This window comes from Somniosus microcephalus, chromosome 7, assembly GCF_052327205.1.
Source record: "Somniosus microcephalus isolate GS21.2 chromosome 7, FLI_Smic_1.0, whole genome shotgun sequence".
Lineage (NCBI taxonomy): Eukaryota > Metazoa > Chordata > Chondrichthyes > Squaliformes > Somniosidae > Somniosus > Somniosus microcephalus.
Genome location: NC_140993.1, coordinates 236,444,434 through 236,462,248, shown reverse-complemented (window position 1 = coordinate 236,462,248; position 17,815 = coordinate 236,444,434). Strand labels below are relative to the sequence as shown.

Below are 17,815 nucleotides of genomic sequence, written 5' to 3'. Positions count from 1 at the left end.
TTGGATGATCAGCCATGATCTCATTGAATGGCGGAGCAGGCTCGAATGGCCTACTCCTGCTCCTACTATGTTTCTATGTAGGAGATAATACTATGATTTCATTTAAGTTTCCTTTTGCTTTGGAATGATTTGGGGGTTTATTGTTGGTGCCCCTCTAAAAAGGGGGCACTTTTGTTAGATTTCTTTTATTTGGGTTGATGGTCCCTTTACGGGTAAGGTTGGACAATGCATTTGGTAGATGTCCCGTCTCAAACGATGGGAGGGAGTGTAGTTAGACAGCCCTCCCCCACCTGCTGCTTCAGCTTGCTCAGCCTTCGGGCAGCAGCGAGTTTTGAGCAGAAGCAATCCTGTTTGATCTGTTTTTAAAACATTGAAACGGGTTTGATATTTTTTTTGTGGGGGGGAGGGGAGGGAGAGAAGCGCCTGCCGTATATTGCAAGAAACAAGTCCTGCCAGGGTGTAATTTGAGCCGCTCGCCTGGTATCTGAAGAAGCTCTGGTATTTGCAGCGGTGAGTTCCGCCAGTGGGTTTATCCTCCATCTGCTAAATCTCCATCCCTTACACCGCCTAAAGCTCCCTGGAGCCCGGCACCACCCAAACTACAAGCGTGTCTTCTGTTCAGTTCCCGGTGAAACGGTGTCCTTTGCCCCGGTGTAGAGGGCCAGAGGCGAGATGCAGTTCACCATCGGTCAGACTGAGCAAGGGAGCGACTCTCTGGGAGCGCCCTATGTGGTAAATGCAGCTTCTCACTTTCCAAAATAAACCACTCGGCGGGTCTTTGCTGCTGGTTTTATTTCTCACTGAAATGTTCATTCACTCACTAAAGGCGTCTGTTATTCCTCTCTTTTTGTGTGTGTCAGATTTACGGTATTCACCTGGAGGGATTTCTCTTCTGTAAACTGAGGTACAGCCAACTGCACAGGTGGGATGCAAAGGTAAGGAATTGTGTCCCTATATGTCTACTTCAAGGATAGGTGAGATTTGAGTTAGTTTACGTTGGAGAGATGGTATTGAGATAAATTCAATTTTGTTCTTAAAATGTGACCAAAATTTCTAATTGGTGTTCTTTAATGTGTAGCTGGCCGAATGATGGATATTGAACTTTTGCTTATAAAAGCTAAAGGTGACTGGCTCCAGATCTATGAACTATACGGTGCTTTGAAAGTGTTTCACAAATTAAAATCTTAAGGAAAGGTGCACAATAATCAGGTTGTCAAGTACACAGAGTTATGGCTACCCTTGACTCTTTTTCTTGTCCAGTTACTACATATATGGGGCATTTATCCATTTCTCTCCATTGTTGTTTATAAAACTGGAAAACAAATAACTTCTAATCTTGATGAAAGGGGCATTGGAATCTAAGCTTGCAAGTAGAAGAGCTTGTTTTTCAGCCTTTTTTAAAAATTGGGCCACAACACAGGTCATATTAACCATCATGTCTGTCACTTTTTACTAGAAACTGTTTCAGTATAATTTTGTTTTCAGTGGTACTGAGTGTTAATACACTTATCATAAGATGTCACAGAGGATCCAAATTTACTCCTGTTCTACAGAGTTCCCAATCTGTGCTGTGTTGGATCGAAGGAACCAAGTGAAGGCTACAGTGGACAATCCCATCTGGATGACCCCTGATGCCTTCTGGCATCTAAGTATAATGGGCAACTTTGGGAGCAGGTTGTAAGCCCACCCTGTTGACTTTAGGTGTCAACCTTGGCTCAGTCGGCAGCACTCCTCTGAATCAGAAGGTTGAGTTCAAGTCCTACTCCAGAGACTTGAGCACATAATCTAGGCTGAGACTCCAGTGCAGGACTGAGGGAGTGTTGCACTGTCGGAGGTGCTGCCCTCTCAGGTGGACATAATAGACACTATTCGAAGAAGAGCAGGATAGTTCACCCCGTAGCAGGGTAGCCCTGGCCAATATTTATCCCCAACCAACATCACTCAAACAGACTGTCTGGTCATTTATCTCATTGCTGTTTGTGGCACTTTGCTGTGTGCAAATTGGCTGCTGTATTTCCTACATTACAGCAGTGACTACACTTCAAAAGTACTTGGTATCATAGAATGTTACAACACAAACGGAGGCCATTTGGCCGTGGTGCCTGTGTTGGCTCATTGAAAGAGCTATCCAATTAGACCCATAGCCCTGCAATTTTCCCCCCTTTAAGTATTTATCCAATTCCCTTTTTGAAAGTTATTATTGAATCTGCTTCTACCATCTGTTCAGGCAGTGCATTCCAGATCATTATAATTTGCCAATTACTTTAAATTGATGTCCTCTGGTTACCGGCCCTTCTGCCACTGGAAACAGTTTCTCCTTATTTACTCTAGCAAAACAGTTCATAATTTTGAACACCTCTATTAAATCTCCACTTAACCTTCTCTGCTCCACTTAATTGGCTGTAAAATGCTTTGCATCATCCTGAAGTGGCTAATGGTGCAATATAAATGCAAGTTCTTTCTTTTAGGATGGTGAAAAGGGAAATAATTACTATAAGAAAAAGAACAAGCCAATATACCCCAGAAAAACAAAGTTTAAAAAAAATAATGCACTTTTGTAGCAAACACTATCGTACAGTTTAATGAGCCATCTGTTACTGGACTTGAACCTACCCCCCCAATGCCTTTATTGAGATGATAATACCCCTCTCCAAGTAGCAGATGTAAAGTCATTTAAAAAAATTGCCATGGGAATGCTAGTGTAATGATGACTAAATTGTTGCCTCATTTTTCTGGGCTACAGATTAAAATTGCTAAATATTGTGACGCATCAGTGCATGCCAGATTATTTTAAATCAGATAATAGCACATAAAAGTAAATGAATTAGTCATAAAATAAACAACTCTATTCACACAAGTGACTGATGATGAATAGTGCTGACATATTAGTTGTTAGACATCCTGTGCACAGTACACTGATTAATAATAAAGGGTGTTTACCTCAGCAGAGTTTTGGTCAATGATTGTTAGCTGTGTATTTGATGTAAAGCTGTATTTTTGAGCTGAGATTGAATGCAACATTCTGCACTCTGCACAGAATTTGAGTCAGTTCTGTGGGGCAGACATGGGGTCTATGCAATGGGATTGTACATGTCATTATATCAGTCATGGAATTTTCAAACAAGGTTGTGTATTTGACTGTAGAGTTAAGGACATGGTTGTAGTACAATATTGTATAGCTGTCCTGTCTGAAGCTGAACCAGACTGTTTGCAATCTTGGTGTCATATTTGACCCTGAAATTAGCTTCCGACCACATATCCACGCCATCACTAAGACCGCCTTTGTCCACCTCCATAACGTTGCCCATCTCCACCCCTGCCTCAGCTCATCCACTGCTGAAACCCTCATCCATGCCTTTGTTACCTCCTAGACTTGACTATTCCAACCCACTCCTGGCTGGCCTCCCACATTCCACCCTACATAAACTTGAGATCATCCAAAACTCGGCTGCCCGTGTCCTAACCCCCCCACCAAGTCCCGTTCACCCATCACCCCTGTGCTCTCTGACCTACATTGGCCCTCGGTTAAGCAACGCCTCAATTTTAAAATTCTAATCCTTGTTTTCAAATCTCTCCATGGCCTCACCCCTCCCTATCTCTGTAATCTCCTCCAGCCCCATTCCCCCCTCCCCCCCCCCCCGAGATATCTGTGCTCCTCTAATTCTGCCCTCTTGAGGACCCCTGATTATAATCACTCAACCATTGGTGGCTATGCCTTCAGCTGCCTAGGCCCCAAGCTCTGGAATTCCCACCCTAAACCTCTCCGCCTCTCTACCTCTCTTTCCTCTTTTAAGACGCTCCTTAAAACCTACCTCTTTAACCAAGCTTTTGGTCATCTGTCCTAATTTATCCTTGTGGCTCGGTGTATGTAACACTCCTGTGAAGCGCCTTGGGATGTTTTACTATGTTAAAGGTGCTATATAAATACAAGTTGTTGCCGTTGCTGCCTCTCGGTGACATTATCGGAAAACAGAGTCAGTTTCCACATGTACGCTGACGACACCCAGCTCGACCTCACCACCACCTCTCTCGACCATTCCACTGTCTCTAAATTGTCAGACTGTTTGTCAGATATCCAGTTCTGGATGAGCAGAAATTTCCTCCAACTAAATATTGGGAAGACCGAAGCCATTGTCTTCGATCCCCACCACAAACTCTGTTCCCTGGCCACCGACTCCATCCCTCTCCCTGGCAAGTGTCTGAGGCTGAACCAGACGGTTCGCAACCTTGGTGTCGTAGTTGACCCCAAATTAGCTTCCGACCACATATCCGAGCTACCGCTAAGACCACCTATTTCCACCTCCGTAACGTCGCCTGACTCCGTTCCGCCTCAACTCATCTGCTGAAGCCCTCATTCATACCTTTGTTACCTCTAGACTCGACTATTCCAATGCACTCTTGGCCGGCCTCCCATCTTCCGCCCTCCATAAACTTCAGCTCATCCAGAACTCGGCTGCCTGTGTCCTAACTTGCACCAAGTCCCGTTCACCCATCACCCCTGTGCTCATTGACCTACATTGGTTCCCGGTTAAGCAATGCCTCAATTTTAAAATTCTCATCCTTGTTTTCAAATCCGTCCATGGCCATGGCCTTGGCCCTCCCTATCTTTGTAACCTCCTCCAGCCCTAAAAAGCTCCGCGATATCTGCGCTCCTCTAATTCTGGCCTCTGGAATTCTCGATTTTATAATTGCTCCATCATTGGTGGCTCTGCCTTCAGCTGCCTAGGCCCTAAGCTCTGGAATTCCCACCCTAAACCTCTTCGCCTTTCCACCTCTCTTTCCTGCTTTAAGATGCTCCTTAAAACCTACCTATTTGACCAAGTCTGCCCTAAAATCTCCTTATGTGGCTCGGTGTGAAATTTTGTTTGATAACGCTCCTGTGAAGAGCCTTGGGAGGTTTTACTCAGTTGAAGGTGCTATATAAATGCAAATTGTTGTTCTGGCAATGAGCAGAGAACAACAACACCACCATTTTAATAACGAACTTGCATTTATTTAATGTCTTGCTGTAAAATTCTGCAGTGTAATATGATAAGTACCCTCAATAACTGGAAATGGAGGTTTGCTACAATAGCTGCTCTTTAATGTTTAAAACGGTATGCACTAATTCACACACTATCCAGTAATTTGCAGGCACCTTTACTCTGCATTTTTGAATTTGAAAGCCCCTCATATTACTAATTAGATTCATGTGCAACCATCAGTGTGCCAGTAACACTCCTGTATATAGTAATAATAAACTAATGCCAAGTGCCTGGAATGTTGTTGACTGGAATTGTCACAGTGATTTAACAATATCCCTTTATTTGCAGACATAAGTCACTTGTCTGAGCGACATTACCACAATTGTCCTGCTGCAGGTGATGTGTGTTGGGAAACAAGAGAGTTGCAGATTCTGCTGCTCTTGGTGCAGTGCCAGACTGCGTGTTTATCAATGTGTGTCCCTATTCTTGAAGATAAGAGGAAGAGTCGGAAAAATGCAATTAATGTAAACTTTCTATTGAATACAACAAATTCCCTAAGTTTTTTAAAAAATTGACAAGCCAAAGCTGGAGTGCCAATGATCCCACCAAAGTTGAAAGGATGCATCCTCTTTTTCAAGTACCTCCATGGCTTCGCCCCTCCCTATCTCTAACCTTCTCCAGCCCCACAACCCTCTGAGATCTCTGCGCTCCTCCAATTCTGGCTTCTTGAACATCCCTGATTTTAATTGCTCCACCATTGGCGGCCGCGCCTTCAGCTGCCGAGGCCCTAAGCTCTGGAATCCCTTCTCTCAAACTCTCTGCCTTTTTACCTCTCTCCTCCTTTTAAGATGCTCCTTGAAACCTACCTCATTGACCGAGCTTTTGGTCACCTGCCCTAATATCTCCTTATGTGGCTTGGTGTCAAGTTTTGTTTGATAATCGCTCCTGTGAAGCACCTTGGGATGTTTTAAGCGCTACATAAATGCAAGTTATTGTTGTTGCAGTAAAACAGGAAGTTGTGATTAGATGATGAACCCAAGTGTGTGTTTTAAAGGAGTGAAGATTGTAGGAGGAGGGAGAACTTTAACTTCTCTGCTGAGCCATTAAAGGGAATATTTGAAGGCAGATGGTAATACAGGTAGAACGTCCCGAATCCGGCAACCTCGGGACCGAGGCCGAGCCGGTTTTCATGTTTTTTCCAGACTTTGGAACGTGTTTCTGATGTCCGAAGTCCGGAAATGCCCGAGCCCAGGTTGCAATATTTCCGGACTTCGGACATCAAAAACACATGCCGAGTCCGGAAATGCCTGGGCTCAGGTTGCACTATTTCCAGTTTTTGGTAAGCCTCTCTCAGGGTGTCTGGATTCTAGGACATTCCGGATTCCGGAACTCCGGATTTGGGATGCTCAAACTGTACTACAAAGTAACACAAACATTAACAAACTCTCAGTTTTGTAGAGGGGTCTGAGGGAGGTGACGAATGTGGCAAAAGCAGAGTTTTTGTCTTGAGAGCTGATGGATTGCGTTTTATTGAAATGTATATATTTTTGCACACTAGAGGGGTTTATTTAATATAGAATGCTGATGCGCTATCAATTACTCATAAAAGACTGAGAGTTAAGAGAGTAACTAAAGGCTTTTATTAACAAAAGAATGAAGGTCTGCCTCGAGTGGTCGACCGGTCCAGAAATACAAAGGGCTGGGGAGCAGTCACCTTTATACTAGGACTTGTGGGAGGAGTCAGCCGAGGCATGTCCAGGCATGTACACAGTGGAATACAAACAGTGGTTTACCACATTCACCCCTTGTTTAAAATTGAGTCCGGCAGGGTGAAGTGTATTAAAAGTTAGTGTATTGGAGTCTCTCCGGAGGTCTTGTCTGCCGCTGTGATCGGCGTGGCGACGGCAGGGGTAGTGGAGCTTCCGGCGTCGAGTCCTGCGTGGGCTGTGGCACAGGCGTGTCGTCCTCGTAGATGTCGAGTGGGTCGCGGGGCCCAGGCCTGCCGTCTGCTGGGGCTGGATATCGGATCGTGGGGGGGGGGGGGGGGGTGGTAGTGAGTAGTGGGTTACTGCGGCCCCTGAGGGTGCAAGGTCTCTTATGGAGACTGTGTCCTCCCGCCCGTCCGGGTATGCAATGTAAGCATACTGGGGGTTGGCGTGGAGGAGGTCGACCCTCTCGACCAGGGGGTCCGTTTTATGGGTCCTCACGTGCCTTCTCAGTCGGACTGGCCCTGGGGACGTCAGCCATGGCGGTAGCGATGTCCCCGATGTGGACTTCCTTGGGAAGACAAACATTTTCTCATGAGGGGTGGCGTTAGTGGCAATGCAGAGCAGTGACCGAATAGAGTGGAGTGCATCGGGGAGCACATCCTGCCAGCGGGAGGTTGGAAGGCCCCTAGACTTTAAGGCTAGCAGGGCGGCCTTCCAAACTGTCGCATTTTCTCTTTCCACCTGTCCGTTTCCCCCGGGGGTTGTAACTGGTGGTCCTGCTTGTGGCAATACCCCTAGTTAGCAGGTACTGACGGAGTTCATCGCTCATAAACGATGAGCCCCGGTCGCTATGGATATAGCTGGGGAAACCGAACAGGGTGAAGAGGTCGTTCAGACATTTAATGACCGTGGCACTGGTCATGTCCGGGCAGGGGATGGCGAACGGGAAACGGGAGTACTCATCAATAATATTGAGGAAGTACACATTGCGGTCGGAGGAGGGGAGAGGCCCTTTAAAATCAACGCTAAGGGGCGAGTGGCTTTTATCAGGTGGGCCCTGTCTGGTCTATAAAAGTGCGGTTTGCACTCAGCGCAGACTTGGCAGTTCCTGGTCATGGTCCTGACCTCCTCAATAGAGTAAGGCAGGTTGCGGGCCTTGATGAAGTGGAAGAACCTGGTGACCCCCGGGTGGCAGAGGTCATTGTGGAGGGCCCGCAGTCTATCGATCTGCGCGCTGGCGCAGGTGCCACGCGATAGCGCATCCGGGGGTTCATTGAGCTTCCCGGGCCGGTACAAGATCTCGTAATTGTAGGTGGAAAGTTCGATTCTCCACCTCAAGATCTTGTCATTTTTGATTTTGCCCCTCTGCTTGTTGTTGAACATAAAAGCAACTGAACGCTGGTCAGTGAGCAGGGTAAATCGTTTTCCGGCCAGGTAGTGCCTCCAATGACGCACAGCCTCCACGATAGCCTGGGCCTCCTTCTCGACCGCGGAGTGTCTGGTCTCCGGGCCCTGGAGGGTTCGTGAGAAGAATGCCACAGGTCTCCCCGCCTGATTAAGGGTGGCGGCCAGAGCGAAGTCGGACGCATCGCTTTCCACCTGGAAGGGGATGGATTCGTCCACTGCGTGCATGGTGGCTTTGGCAATGTCTTCCTTGATACGGTGGAAGGCTAAGCGGGCCTCTGCCGTCACGGGAAAAGAGGTGGACTTGATCAGCGGACGGGCTTTGTCTGCATAGTAGGGGACCCACTGAGCGTAGTAGGAAAAAAACCCTAGGCACCTCTTCAGAGCTTTTAGGCAGTGGGGCAGTGGGAGTTCCATAAGGGGACGCATCCGGTCCGGGTCGGGACCGATGACCCCGTGTTCTACAACACAGCCAAGGATGGCGAGGCGGTCTGTGCGGAATATGCACTTCTCCTTGTTATATGTCAGGTTCAGGAGTTGGGCGGTGCGGAGGAATTTCTCGAGGTTTGCGTCATGGTCCTGCAAGTCATGGCCGCAGATGGTCACATTATCTAGGTAAGGGAAAGTGGCCTGCAGCTCGTTTTGATCGACCATCCGGTCCATCTCCCTTTGGAAGACGGAGACCCCGTTGGTAACGCCGAAGGGAACCCTAAGGAAGTGATAGAGGCGGCCGTTTGCCTCAAAAGCAGTATACTGGCGGTCTTCAGGGCTGATGGGGAGCTGGTGGTACGCTGATTTCAGGTCAATGGTCGAAAAGACGCGGTACTGCGCGATCTGGTTGACCATGTCAGCTATGCGGGGGAGTGGGTAGGCGTCCAGCAGGGTGTAGCGGTTTATTGTTTGGCTGTAGTCGATGACCAGGCGTTGTTTCTCGCCGGTCTTAACGACCACAACCTGGGCTCGCCAGGGGCTGGAGCTGCCCTCAATAATCCCCTCCTTCAGGAGCCGTTCCACTTCGGTTTTGATGAAAACCCTGTCCCCGGCACTGTATCGCCTGCTCTTTGTGGCGATGGGCTTACAGTCAGGGGTGAGGTTAGCAAACAGTGGGGGGGGTGGGACTCTGAGTGTGGAGAGGTTGCATCTAGTGCGCGGCGGGCAATTTGGAGGCTGCTGGCTGCGGACTATGAGTGGGGGGAGGGGGCCACCGTACGCCATCGTAACGCTTTTGAGGTGGCACTGGAAATCCAACCCCAGTAGAACGGCAGCGCAGAGGTCGGGCAGGACCAGGAGTTTAAAATTATTGAACACAGTCCCGTCTACTACTAGTGTCACCACGCAGTAGCCGCCAATGTCCGCTGACTGGGACTCGGAGGCCATAGAAATCCGCTGGTGCGCAGGCAGGACTGGGAGAGAGCAACGCCGCACCGTGTCGGGGTGGATGAAGCTCTCTGTGCTCCCGGAGTCAAAAAGGCAGTTTATTGCATGGCCGTTTACCTTAACGTCCATTTTGGACCGAGCTAACTGGTGCGGTCTCGTTTGGTCCAGCGTCACAGAGGCCAGCGTAGGGGTCGGTGTGTCGCTGCGAGTATCAGATGGGTGGGGGTTGGCGGTCTGCTGCGTCCCGGCTGGTGTCCAAGATGGCGGCGCCCATGATTCCCATGTGGCTGGAGTCGTCCAAGATGGCTGCTGCTGCGGTGGTTCGCACATGGCTGGGGAGGCCCAAGATGGCGGCTCGCACGGCCCACACGCGGCGCTGCTGGCGTTCGGGGTGGCTTTGGCCTTGCAGACGCTGGCGTAGTGTCCCTTTTTCCCGCAGCCCGAGCAGGTTGCATTCTTCGCCGGGCAGCGCGCTCTGGGGTGTTTGGCCTGGCCACAGAAGTAGCATTTCTGGCCTTGGGATACTGCTGTCTGGCTTTGGGACACTGCTGCGGTAGTTGGGCCGTTGTTGGGCTGTGGCTGGGGTGGCACGGTGCTATGGGGCTGTCCTACCGTGTCCCAGGTTGTCGTTCCCCGCGGCGTCCACGGTGCAGAGGAGTAGGCATCCATGCCCCGGAAGGCTGCGTCCAGCGTTAGTGCGATGTCGGAGGCTTTGTCGAGGGTGAGGTCACTCTGCTCCAGCAGTCGCTGTCGGGTGTAGTTGGACCTGTGGCCCGCTACGAAGGCATCCCGGATCAGTTCCTCCGTGTACTTAGTGGGCGTTACCGCCTTACACCCACAGGCCCGGCCAAGCACGGACAGTGCTTGGAGGTATTCCTCAGTCGATTCCCCAGGTTGTTGCTTGCGACTCCCCAGAAGGTGCCTAGCGTATACTTCGTTCACAGGGCGCGTGTACTGGGTCTTGAGGAGCTGGAGGGCGGCTGTGTACGAGGTCGCATCCCGGATGACTGAGTACACTCGGTGGTTCACCTTGGAGATCAGGACAGACAGTTTGTCCGCATCCGTTTCGACCGCAGTGGAGGCAGTCAGGAACGTCTCGAAGCACGTGAGCCAGTGAGCAAACTTGGTGGAAGCGTCCGCTTCCCGACTGTCCAGGTCCAGGCATGCTGGTGTGAGGATCTTCTCCATTATAAAAAATTTAGTTAATAAAATTGATGCGCCATCAATTACTCAAAAGACTGAAGTTGAGCGAGTAACAATCAGGCTTTTATTAACTAAAGAATGAAGGTCTTGTCTCGAGTGGTCGACCCGTCCAGAATACTAAGGGACTGGGAGGTAGTCACTTATATACCTGGAATAGTGGGAGGAGTCAGCCGAGGCATGTCCAGACCTGTACCTAGTGGAATACACATACAGACACAGACAGGTATGACAGTGGTTTACCACAGGTGTCGAATTTTGTTTGTCGACGCTTCTGTGAAGCACCTTGGGACCTTTTTTAAACTAGTTAAAGGTGCTATATAAATACATGTTGTTGTTGTTGTTGTCTACACCAGCCTAGATTTTGTGATCAAGTCACTCCAGAGACTTGAGCACAATCCAGGCTGACACTCCAGTGCAGTACTAAGGGATTACTACACTGTCGGAGGTGCTGTCTTTCAGATGAGATGTTAAACCGAGGCCCTGTCTGCTCTCTCAAGTGGATGTAAAAGATCCCATGGCACTATTTCGAAGAAGAGCAGCAGAGTTCTCCCCAGTGTCCTGGCCAATATTTATCGCTCAACCGAACCTTTTTATATTTTAAAAAAACCCCAGATTATCTGGTCGTTGTCAGATTGCTGTTTGTGGGACCTTGCTGTGTTTCTTACATTACATCAGTAACTACTCTTCAAAAAGTACTTCATTGGCTATTGAGCACTTTGGGACATTGAGGTTGTGAAATGCGCTACATAAATGTAAGTTTTTTTCTTTTTACACAGTACTTGCATACGTATATACCTGGATTAACGCTGTAATATTTGATTTCTTTTAGCTGAGACGATATTTTGGGAGCAATCTTGTGCCGCATTTTCCGCCTAAGAATTATCTTGCGCAAACTGAGTCTATGGCTGAAGAAAGAAGACTTCAGTTGCAGCAGTATCTTCAGCAAGGTAGGTCTATCAGATTAATTCTGGGGAAAACCCCTTAAACTTGATAGGCTGGTCTTTAAAAGATCAAACCCATTCTTTTATACGAGTGACCCATTGGCTCAAACAAGTCCATGCATCAGGGCTTCTGAGCGAAGAGGGGAGGAATATCAGCTAGTGTTCCTGCTTCTAATCCTGACACTACATTGGAAAGTGACACTACGTGACTGTTGAGTGAGGAGAGAACCATGTTTTCTTCTTTTCCCCCACCCCCAATCCATGGTCAAATATCCTGCTAATACTCGCTCTCTATGCTACATATGAAGAATTATCACCTGAGAAAGGTACAGGAGAGCCCCTGGAATTCATGCAACAATATCCCAGCAACTTCAGAAGCAATAAAAAATATTTCCAACAGTGGTGGTGATGCTTTTATTAGAAGCAAAAGCTAATACCTTTTTTTAACAAGTTGAGAATGGGAATGAATTCAGTCCCAAAATTGAAGCTGCTTTTATATTGCCCTCTTGCCACTGGCTCTTGCTGAGTGGGCATCATCTAGCTGGTAGCAACTCCGAATAATGGCAACAGTGGGCTAGGATCATGGAAGCATACACTAGATTTCCCGGGGGGCCTTCATTTCTGCTGGTCGTAGGAATTTCTGCTGTTGCTGAAACATTCATACTATGCAGCCAGTGTGGCTTTGCCTTTTGTAAGTTCTTACAATTTGGCCTCCTCCTAACATATCCGTGCTTCCAGCACCAAAGCAGTTTCCATATACAAGCCTGCGTCTCCTGTGAACTGGAACTTGTATACCTTTTTGTATGGAGCGAAGGGGTTAGAGTGTCACAGGATTTTTAAAAATACCTTTTTCTCATTTACACATTAGAAAGTGGTAAAGGATGGCACCATACTTTCTTGATCACGCCTATAAGTGGAAAAACACTACAATGACTGACCACATATTAGAAGCCTATATATTGTAAATTTATACAGAGCAAAATAAAGCCACAGACAAAGAGGAATACACTACTTAACCTTTACCAGTACATTTCGGATATTGAAGCATTTTGGAATTCTTAGTCCTTTAACTACACAAGTGCTTAGCTTTGTGCATTTCCATCTCACCGTTGTGATGGGAAACTAAACGGTAAAAGAAAGACAAAGACCTTGCTATACCTATCTCAACCCAAGAGATCTTTGGACACAGAACTGCGAATTATGCCAAATCAATGGAAGGAGATGCTTGCAAGCCCTATTAATAATCACCTGATAAGTATTAATAAGCCCAATGCAAAAATTTGAAATGAAAAGATATAATATAGAAGTATAAGACATTAACAAACTTGCAGAATGGGTGTGCAAATGAATTTCAATATCGATAACCGAGAGGTGTTGCATTTTGGTAGGCGAAACAAGGAGACCACATTGGAAAATAAGAGTCTAAATGAGGTAGAGGCGCAAAGGAATCTAGGGGTACAGATTCACAAATCATTAAAAGTAGGGATGCAGGCTAACAAAGCCATAAAAAGTGCAAACAAAGCACTGGGGTTCATTGCTAGAGGAATAGAATTCAAAAGCAGCAAAGTTGTTAGACTTGTATAGAACCTTGGTTAGACCACACTTGGAGTACTGTGAACAGTTCTGGCCTCCATATTACAAAAGGGATATAGAAGCACTGGAGAAAGTGCAAAAAAAAATTACAAGGATAATACCAGAGCTGAGTTGATACAACTGTCAGGAAAAACTGAACACGTTGGGGCTCTCTTTAGAAAAGAGAAGACTGAGGGGTGACCTGATAGAGGTCTTTAAAATCATGAAGGGGTTTGATAGGGAAGATATAGAGAAGATGTTTCCACTTGTGGGGGAGTCCAAAACTAGGTGCCATAAATATAAGCTGGTCACTAATAAATCCAATCAGGAATTCTGGGGAAACGCCTTTACTCAGAGAATGGATAGAATGTGGAACTTGCTACCACAAGGAGTGGTTGATGGGAATAGCATAGATGCATTTAAAGAGAAGCTAGATAATTACATGAGGGAGAAAGGAATAGAAGGATATGTTGATAGGGGTAGATGAAGTACGGTGGGAGGAGGCTCATGTGGAGCATAAACACCGGCATGGACCAGTTGAGCCGAATGGCCTGTTTCTGTGCTATGTAATTCTAAGTAATATGCATGTATGGAGCCTGTTTCTGTCACTCAAGTGTTAAAGCAGAACGATCAGCCCTGTTTTCAGGGCAGATATCTTCACTGATGGCACTTGTGTGCAATAGCCCAAGTTTGTTGATTTGATTCGTAATGTAAATTCCATGATCTATCATGAGAAATAGCAGGAAGCAAGAAGCTTGGAAACTATTAATACCATTTATGGCAGCATGAAGCTGTGCTGAAGAGGGCTTGTGCTGCTACTTTTCAGTGTGAACGACCTCTCTACTGGTTTTATGTTTGTACTACACAGGCTTTAGTAATATCGCTTGTAAGTGAGATCTATCTGAATATACAGTACAGAACCTGGGAACAAAAAGGTTTGACTAATGGACACTGTAACTAGATGTTTTGAATTTGAAGTGCCTATGCTTTTTTTTTCTGCTGATCTACTTTTTGATATAATTCACCTGGATGAGTGCAATTCCCAATTTGAAATTTACAACCCGTGTGTGTGTATACAGGTTTTCTTCAAGCTGCTGAATACGCCTTGTCATTTTCCAAAGGAATGCAGTTCTTCAATTTTCACGAGCATTTTTATTGCCGTCCCTGTAAATAAGTCTCTAATGTTGGAGGTGCAAGTCTGGTGGGTACTTGCCATCTCTAGTTTTATAATCATGATAAAGAAACAAAACCAGCTGCTGAACATTCATGTTCTTGCTTTTACAGTTGGGGAGGATCCTGCTATATCTGTCAGTGAAATATTCACCACATTATTAAAGAATGCACAACAGGTAAGGAATGATTTCAATTTTCCTAATCCTGAATTAGCATATTGTAAGATGCAAAGTGTCACGGTAGCTATATACATTGTACTTCACTTGAGTATGTACTCTTTTTAAATGTAGTTTTAACAAAAGGATTCTCTCCCACATCCACGCTATCACAAAACACTATTCCATGGATGGCCTACCATGCAGTGTTTTTTTTTACCAAAACCAGTAACCTGATTTCCATAAAGAAGTTTAAGTATGAATGTCAGTGGAGACTGGTATTGAAACACAAGTCTTCTAGGCGAATCCAGTACTGATGCATTTTAGTTCTAGGGTTTTTTCCCCACTGTGGGTTTTAGAGCTCGTGCTTTGGGTGCTAGGCATGTGCAGGAGAGCATTATTAAAGAACTAGGAAGAGCCTCCCAATGCATGTCATCCTGTCTCTTATTGCCAAATCTTAACTGAACAAATCACTTCGCCAGTACCGGCCGGCACCAACTCAAATTAATGTTATCATTTGGTGAAATCCAACAAACTCCTTGTTTCCTAACAATCAGCACGATGGAGGGAGGATAGGATCATGCAGCTTATCCTGATGCTATACAGAAGAACATTCTAAGGGAATCTCGTTTCATATGGACTTTGAGAGCTTTGGAAGCAATAAAGAAACTAGGGAGATAGATTGCTTGCTATATAATGTAACATACAAGCCTGCATAACGTGTCAAACAGATGATGCTTCATGCATTCTCTATATGATAAATCATTTAACTGAGAGGGCCAGATTATGTAATGTCAAGTGTTCTGTTTGGGCATGTCAGTGAATAGCATTATGTTGTATCACACGGGGACCATGAAATGTAGTTATTCAATTATTTATTATATGCACTTAAAAATATTTAATTGCTATGATCTATTAAATCATCTATAATATATTAAACATCAAGGATATTCATTATATTTGTGCAGTAAGACTTACAAGAACATTTGCACTTGGTGACTTGATTAATGGTTAAGTTTAGCTCTTCCTGGTGTGTAGGCTTCAGAGGCTGTGGGGAAGTGTTGGTGTGTAGTTTAGGGCTGTAGTGTAGTTGTTTTAGCAATCAGTTGTTAGTTTTGTGTGAGGACCTGCTGCATTCTGAAGTGTAGTGTGGCACTATGAATCTTGGTAGATTTGAATGAATATTTCTGAGGCTTATTTATTTCATCATTTATACATTGAAAAATTGATGTGCAATGGGGTCACCAATTAGCGATCAAGAGTGGGAACCCTGACAGAATTTTTTCCCTCATTTTCCAACCCCTCCCAAACTTAGTTCATGGACACTGTAATACTCCGATCGCCGCCCTGACTGAGTTCACCTTGGTCTCAACCTGGGCCTTCATGGCTCAGGTTTGTACCAGTCAGTGCATTTCTCTACCAAGCTACCTGGCACGTATTCTTCAGTGAAGTGTTAGTGTAACAGTTGCAATGCAAATTAATAGTTCCATGAAGAAGTGGGGTTGTACTATTCTAGAAGTTACAACTATTTGCTAAGTTATTTTGGGATCTGGATGCAGTTTCCATGTTAACCGGATGGAGGGCTTCCAAAATGGGTAATCGATATTGGTAGGAAGTACTTGGGCAATTGCAACCCACTTTAGCACCTGGAAGCTTTAAGGACAATAGTGAGTAGAGTTATAGTATACTAATGTAATGGGCTGGAAATAGTGTTCAAAAAGGGAAGAAATCTGGGGAGTGGGGCGAAAAAGAGTCTTGGATGAGGAGCAGTAAAGGATGACCGCATGGAAGGTTAAGGCCAACTGACTCAACAGGGAGAACACAAGTTTTTTTTCATTCGTCCCTGCGATATGGGTGTCGCTGGCAAAGCCAGCATTTATTGCCCATCCCTAGTTGCCCTTGAGAAGGTGGTGGTGAGCCGCTGCAGTCCGTGTGGTGAATGTACTCCCACAGTGCTGTTAGGGAGGGAGTTCCAGGACTTTGACCCAGCGACGATGAAAGATCGGCGATATGTTTCCAAGTCAGGAAGGTGTGTGACTTGGAGGGGAACTTGGAGGTGGTGGTGTTCCCATGCGCCTGCTGCCCATGACCTTCTAGGTGGTAGAGGTCGCGGGTTTGGGAGGTGCTGTCAAAGAAGCCTTGGCGAGTTGCTGCAGTGCATCTTGTAGATGGTACACACTGCAGCCACAGTATGCCAGTGGTGGATGGGGTGCCAATCAAGCGGGCTGTTTTGTTTTGGGTCGTGTTGAGCTTCTTGAGTGTTGTTGGAGCTGCACTCATCCAGGCAAGTGGAGAGTATTCCATCACACTTCTGACTTGCACCTTGTAGATGGTGGAAAGGCTTTGGGGAGTCAGGAGGTGAGACACTTGCCGTAGAATACCCAGGCTCTGACCTGCTCTTGTAGCCACAGTATTTATGTGGCTGTTCCAGTTAAGTTTCTGGTCAATGGTGACCCCAGGATGTTGATGGTGGGGAATTCATCAAAGGTAATGCCTTTGAATGTCACGGGGCGGTGGTTCAATGCTCGCTTGTTGGAGATAGTCATTGCCTGGCACTTGTGTGGTGCGAATGTTACCTACCACTTATCAGCCCAAGCCTGAATGTCGTCCAGGTCTTGCTGCATGCGGGCATGGACTGCTTCATGATCTGAGGAGTTGTGAATGGAACTGAACACTGTGCAATTATCAGTGAACATCCCCACTTCTGACCTTATGATGGAGGGAAGGTCATTGATGAAGCAGCTGAAGATGGTTGGGCCTAGGACACTGCCCTGAGGAACGCCTGCAGCAATGCCTGGGACTGTGATGATTGGTCTCCAACAACCACAACCATCTTCTTTTGTGCTGGTTTTTCAGCTCTGCTGGCTTGTAGGTAACCGCTCCACTTGCTGTCCGGTGACTTGTTTTACCAATTTTCCGCTTTGCTGGTCACTGGCTTGTGGTTTTACTTTTTCTCCGCCGCTTTGAGCTACGGTGGCCTCCAACTTGCGTCAATTTAGCCATCATGGTTCTGCATTGCTACCGACACACATTCCTACAGCAACAACCTTCATCCTCGAACTCTCTACACTTCAAATAGCTTCTGGACTTCACTCACATGCTTTGGACAGCGGTTCATCGATACTCCATACAGGCTCCATTCTGCTCACGTCGGCTTGTCCTTCCATGAGACCTCTGACTTTGACCCTGGTCTCCCTACTATTGTCCTCAACCTATTCCCTGCTACCAGGAAATATGTATTCCATTAATTATTACAGTTAAACAGGTCTTTGTAACCTGAGCTTTTCCCGTGTCCATTCGAGTGTGCACTTTGGCTG

At 46.4% G+C, this 17,815-nt stretch overlaps 1 protein-coding gene across 1 annotated transcript in view; it reads left to right on the top strand.

The window, feature by feature from the left end:
• The first annotated feature begins 221 nt into the window (after positions 1–221).
• Positions 222–17,815, top strand: part of LOC147115160 (sorting nexin-31-like) — a 101,878-nt gene continuing 84,284 nt past the window's right edge. Inside the window, 4 exon segments of the mRNA XM_085993462.1 lie at positions 222–732; positions 861–935; positions 11,487–11,604; positions 14,455–14,519. Of these exon segments, the coding sequence (XP_085849588.1) occupies positions 673–732; positions 861–935; positions 11,487–11,604; positions 14,455–14,519 (318 nt within the window). The 5' untranslated portion in view covers positions 222–672.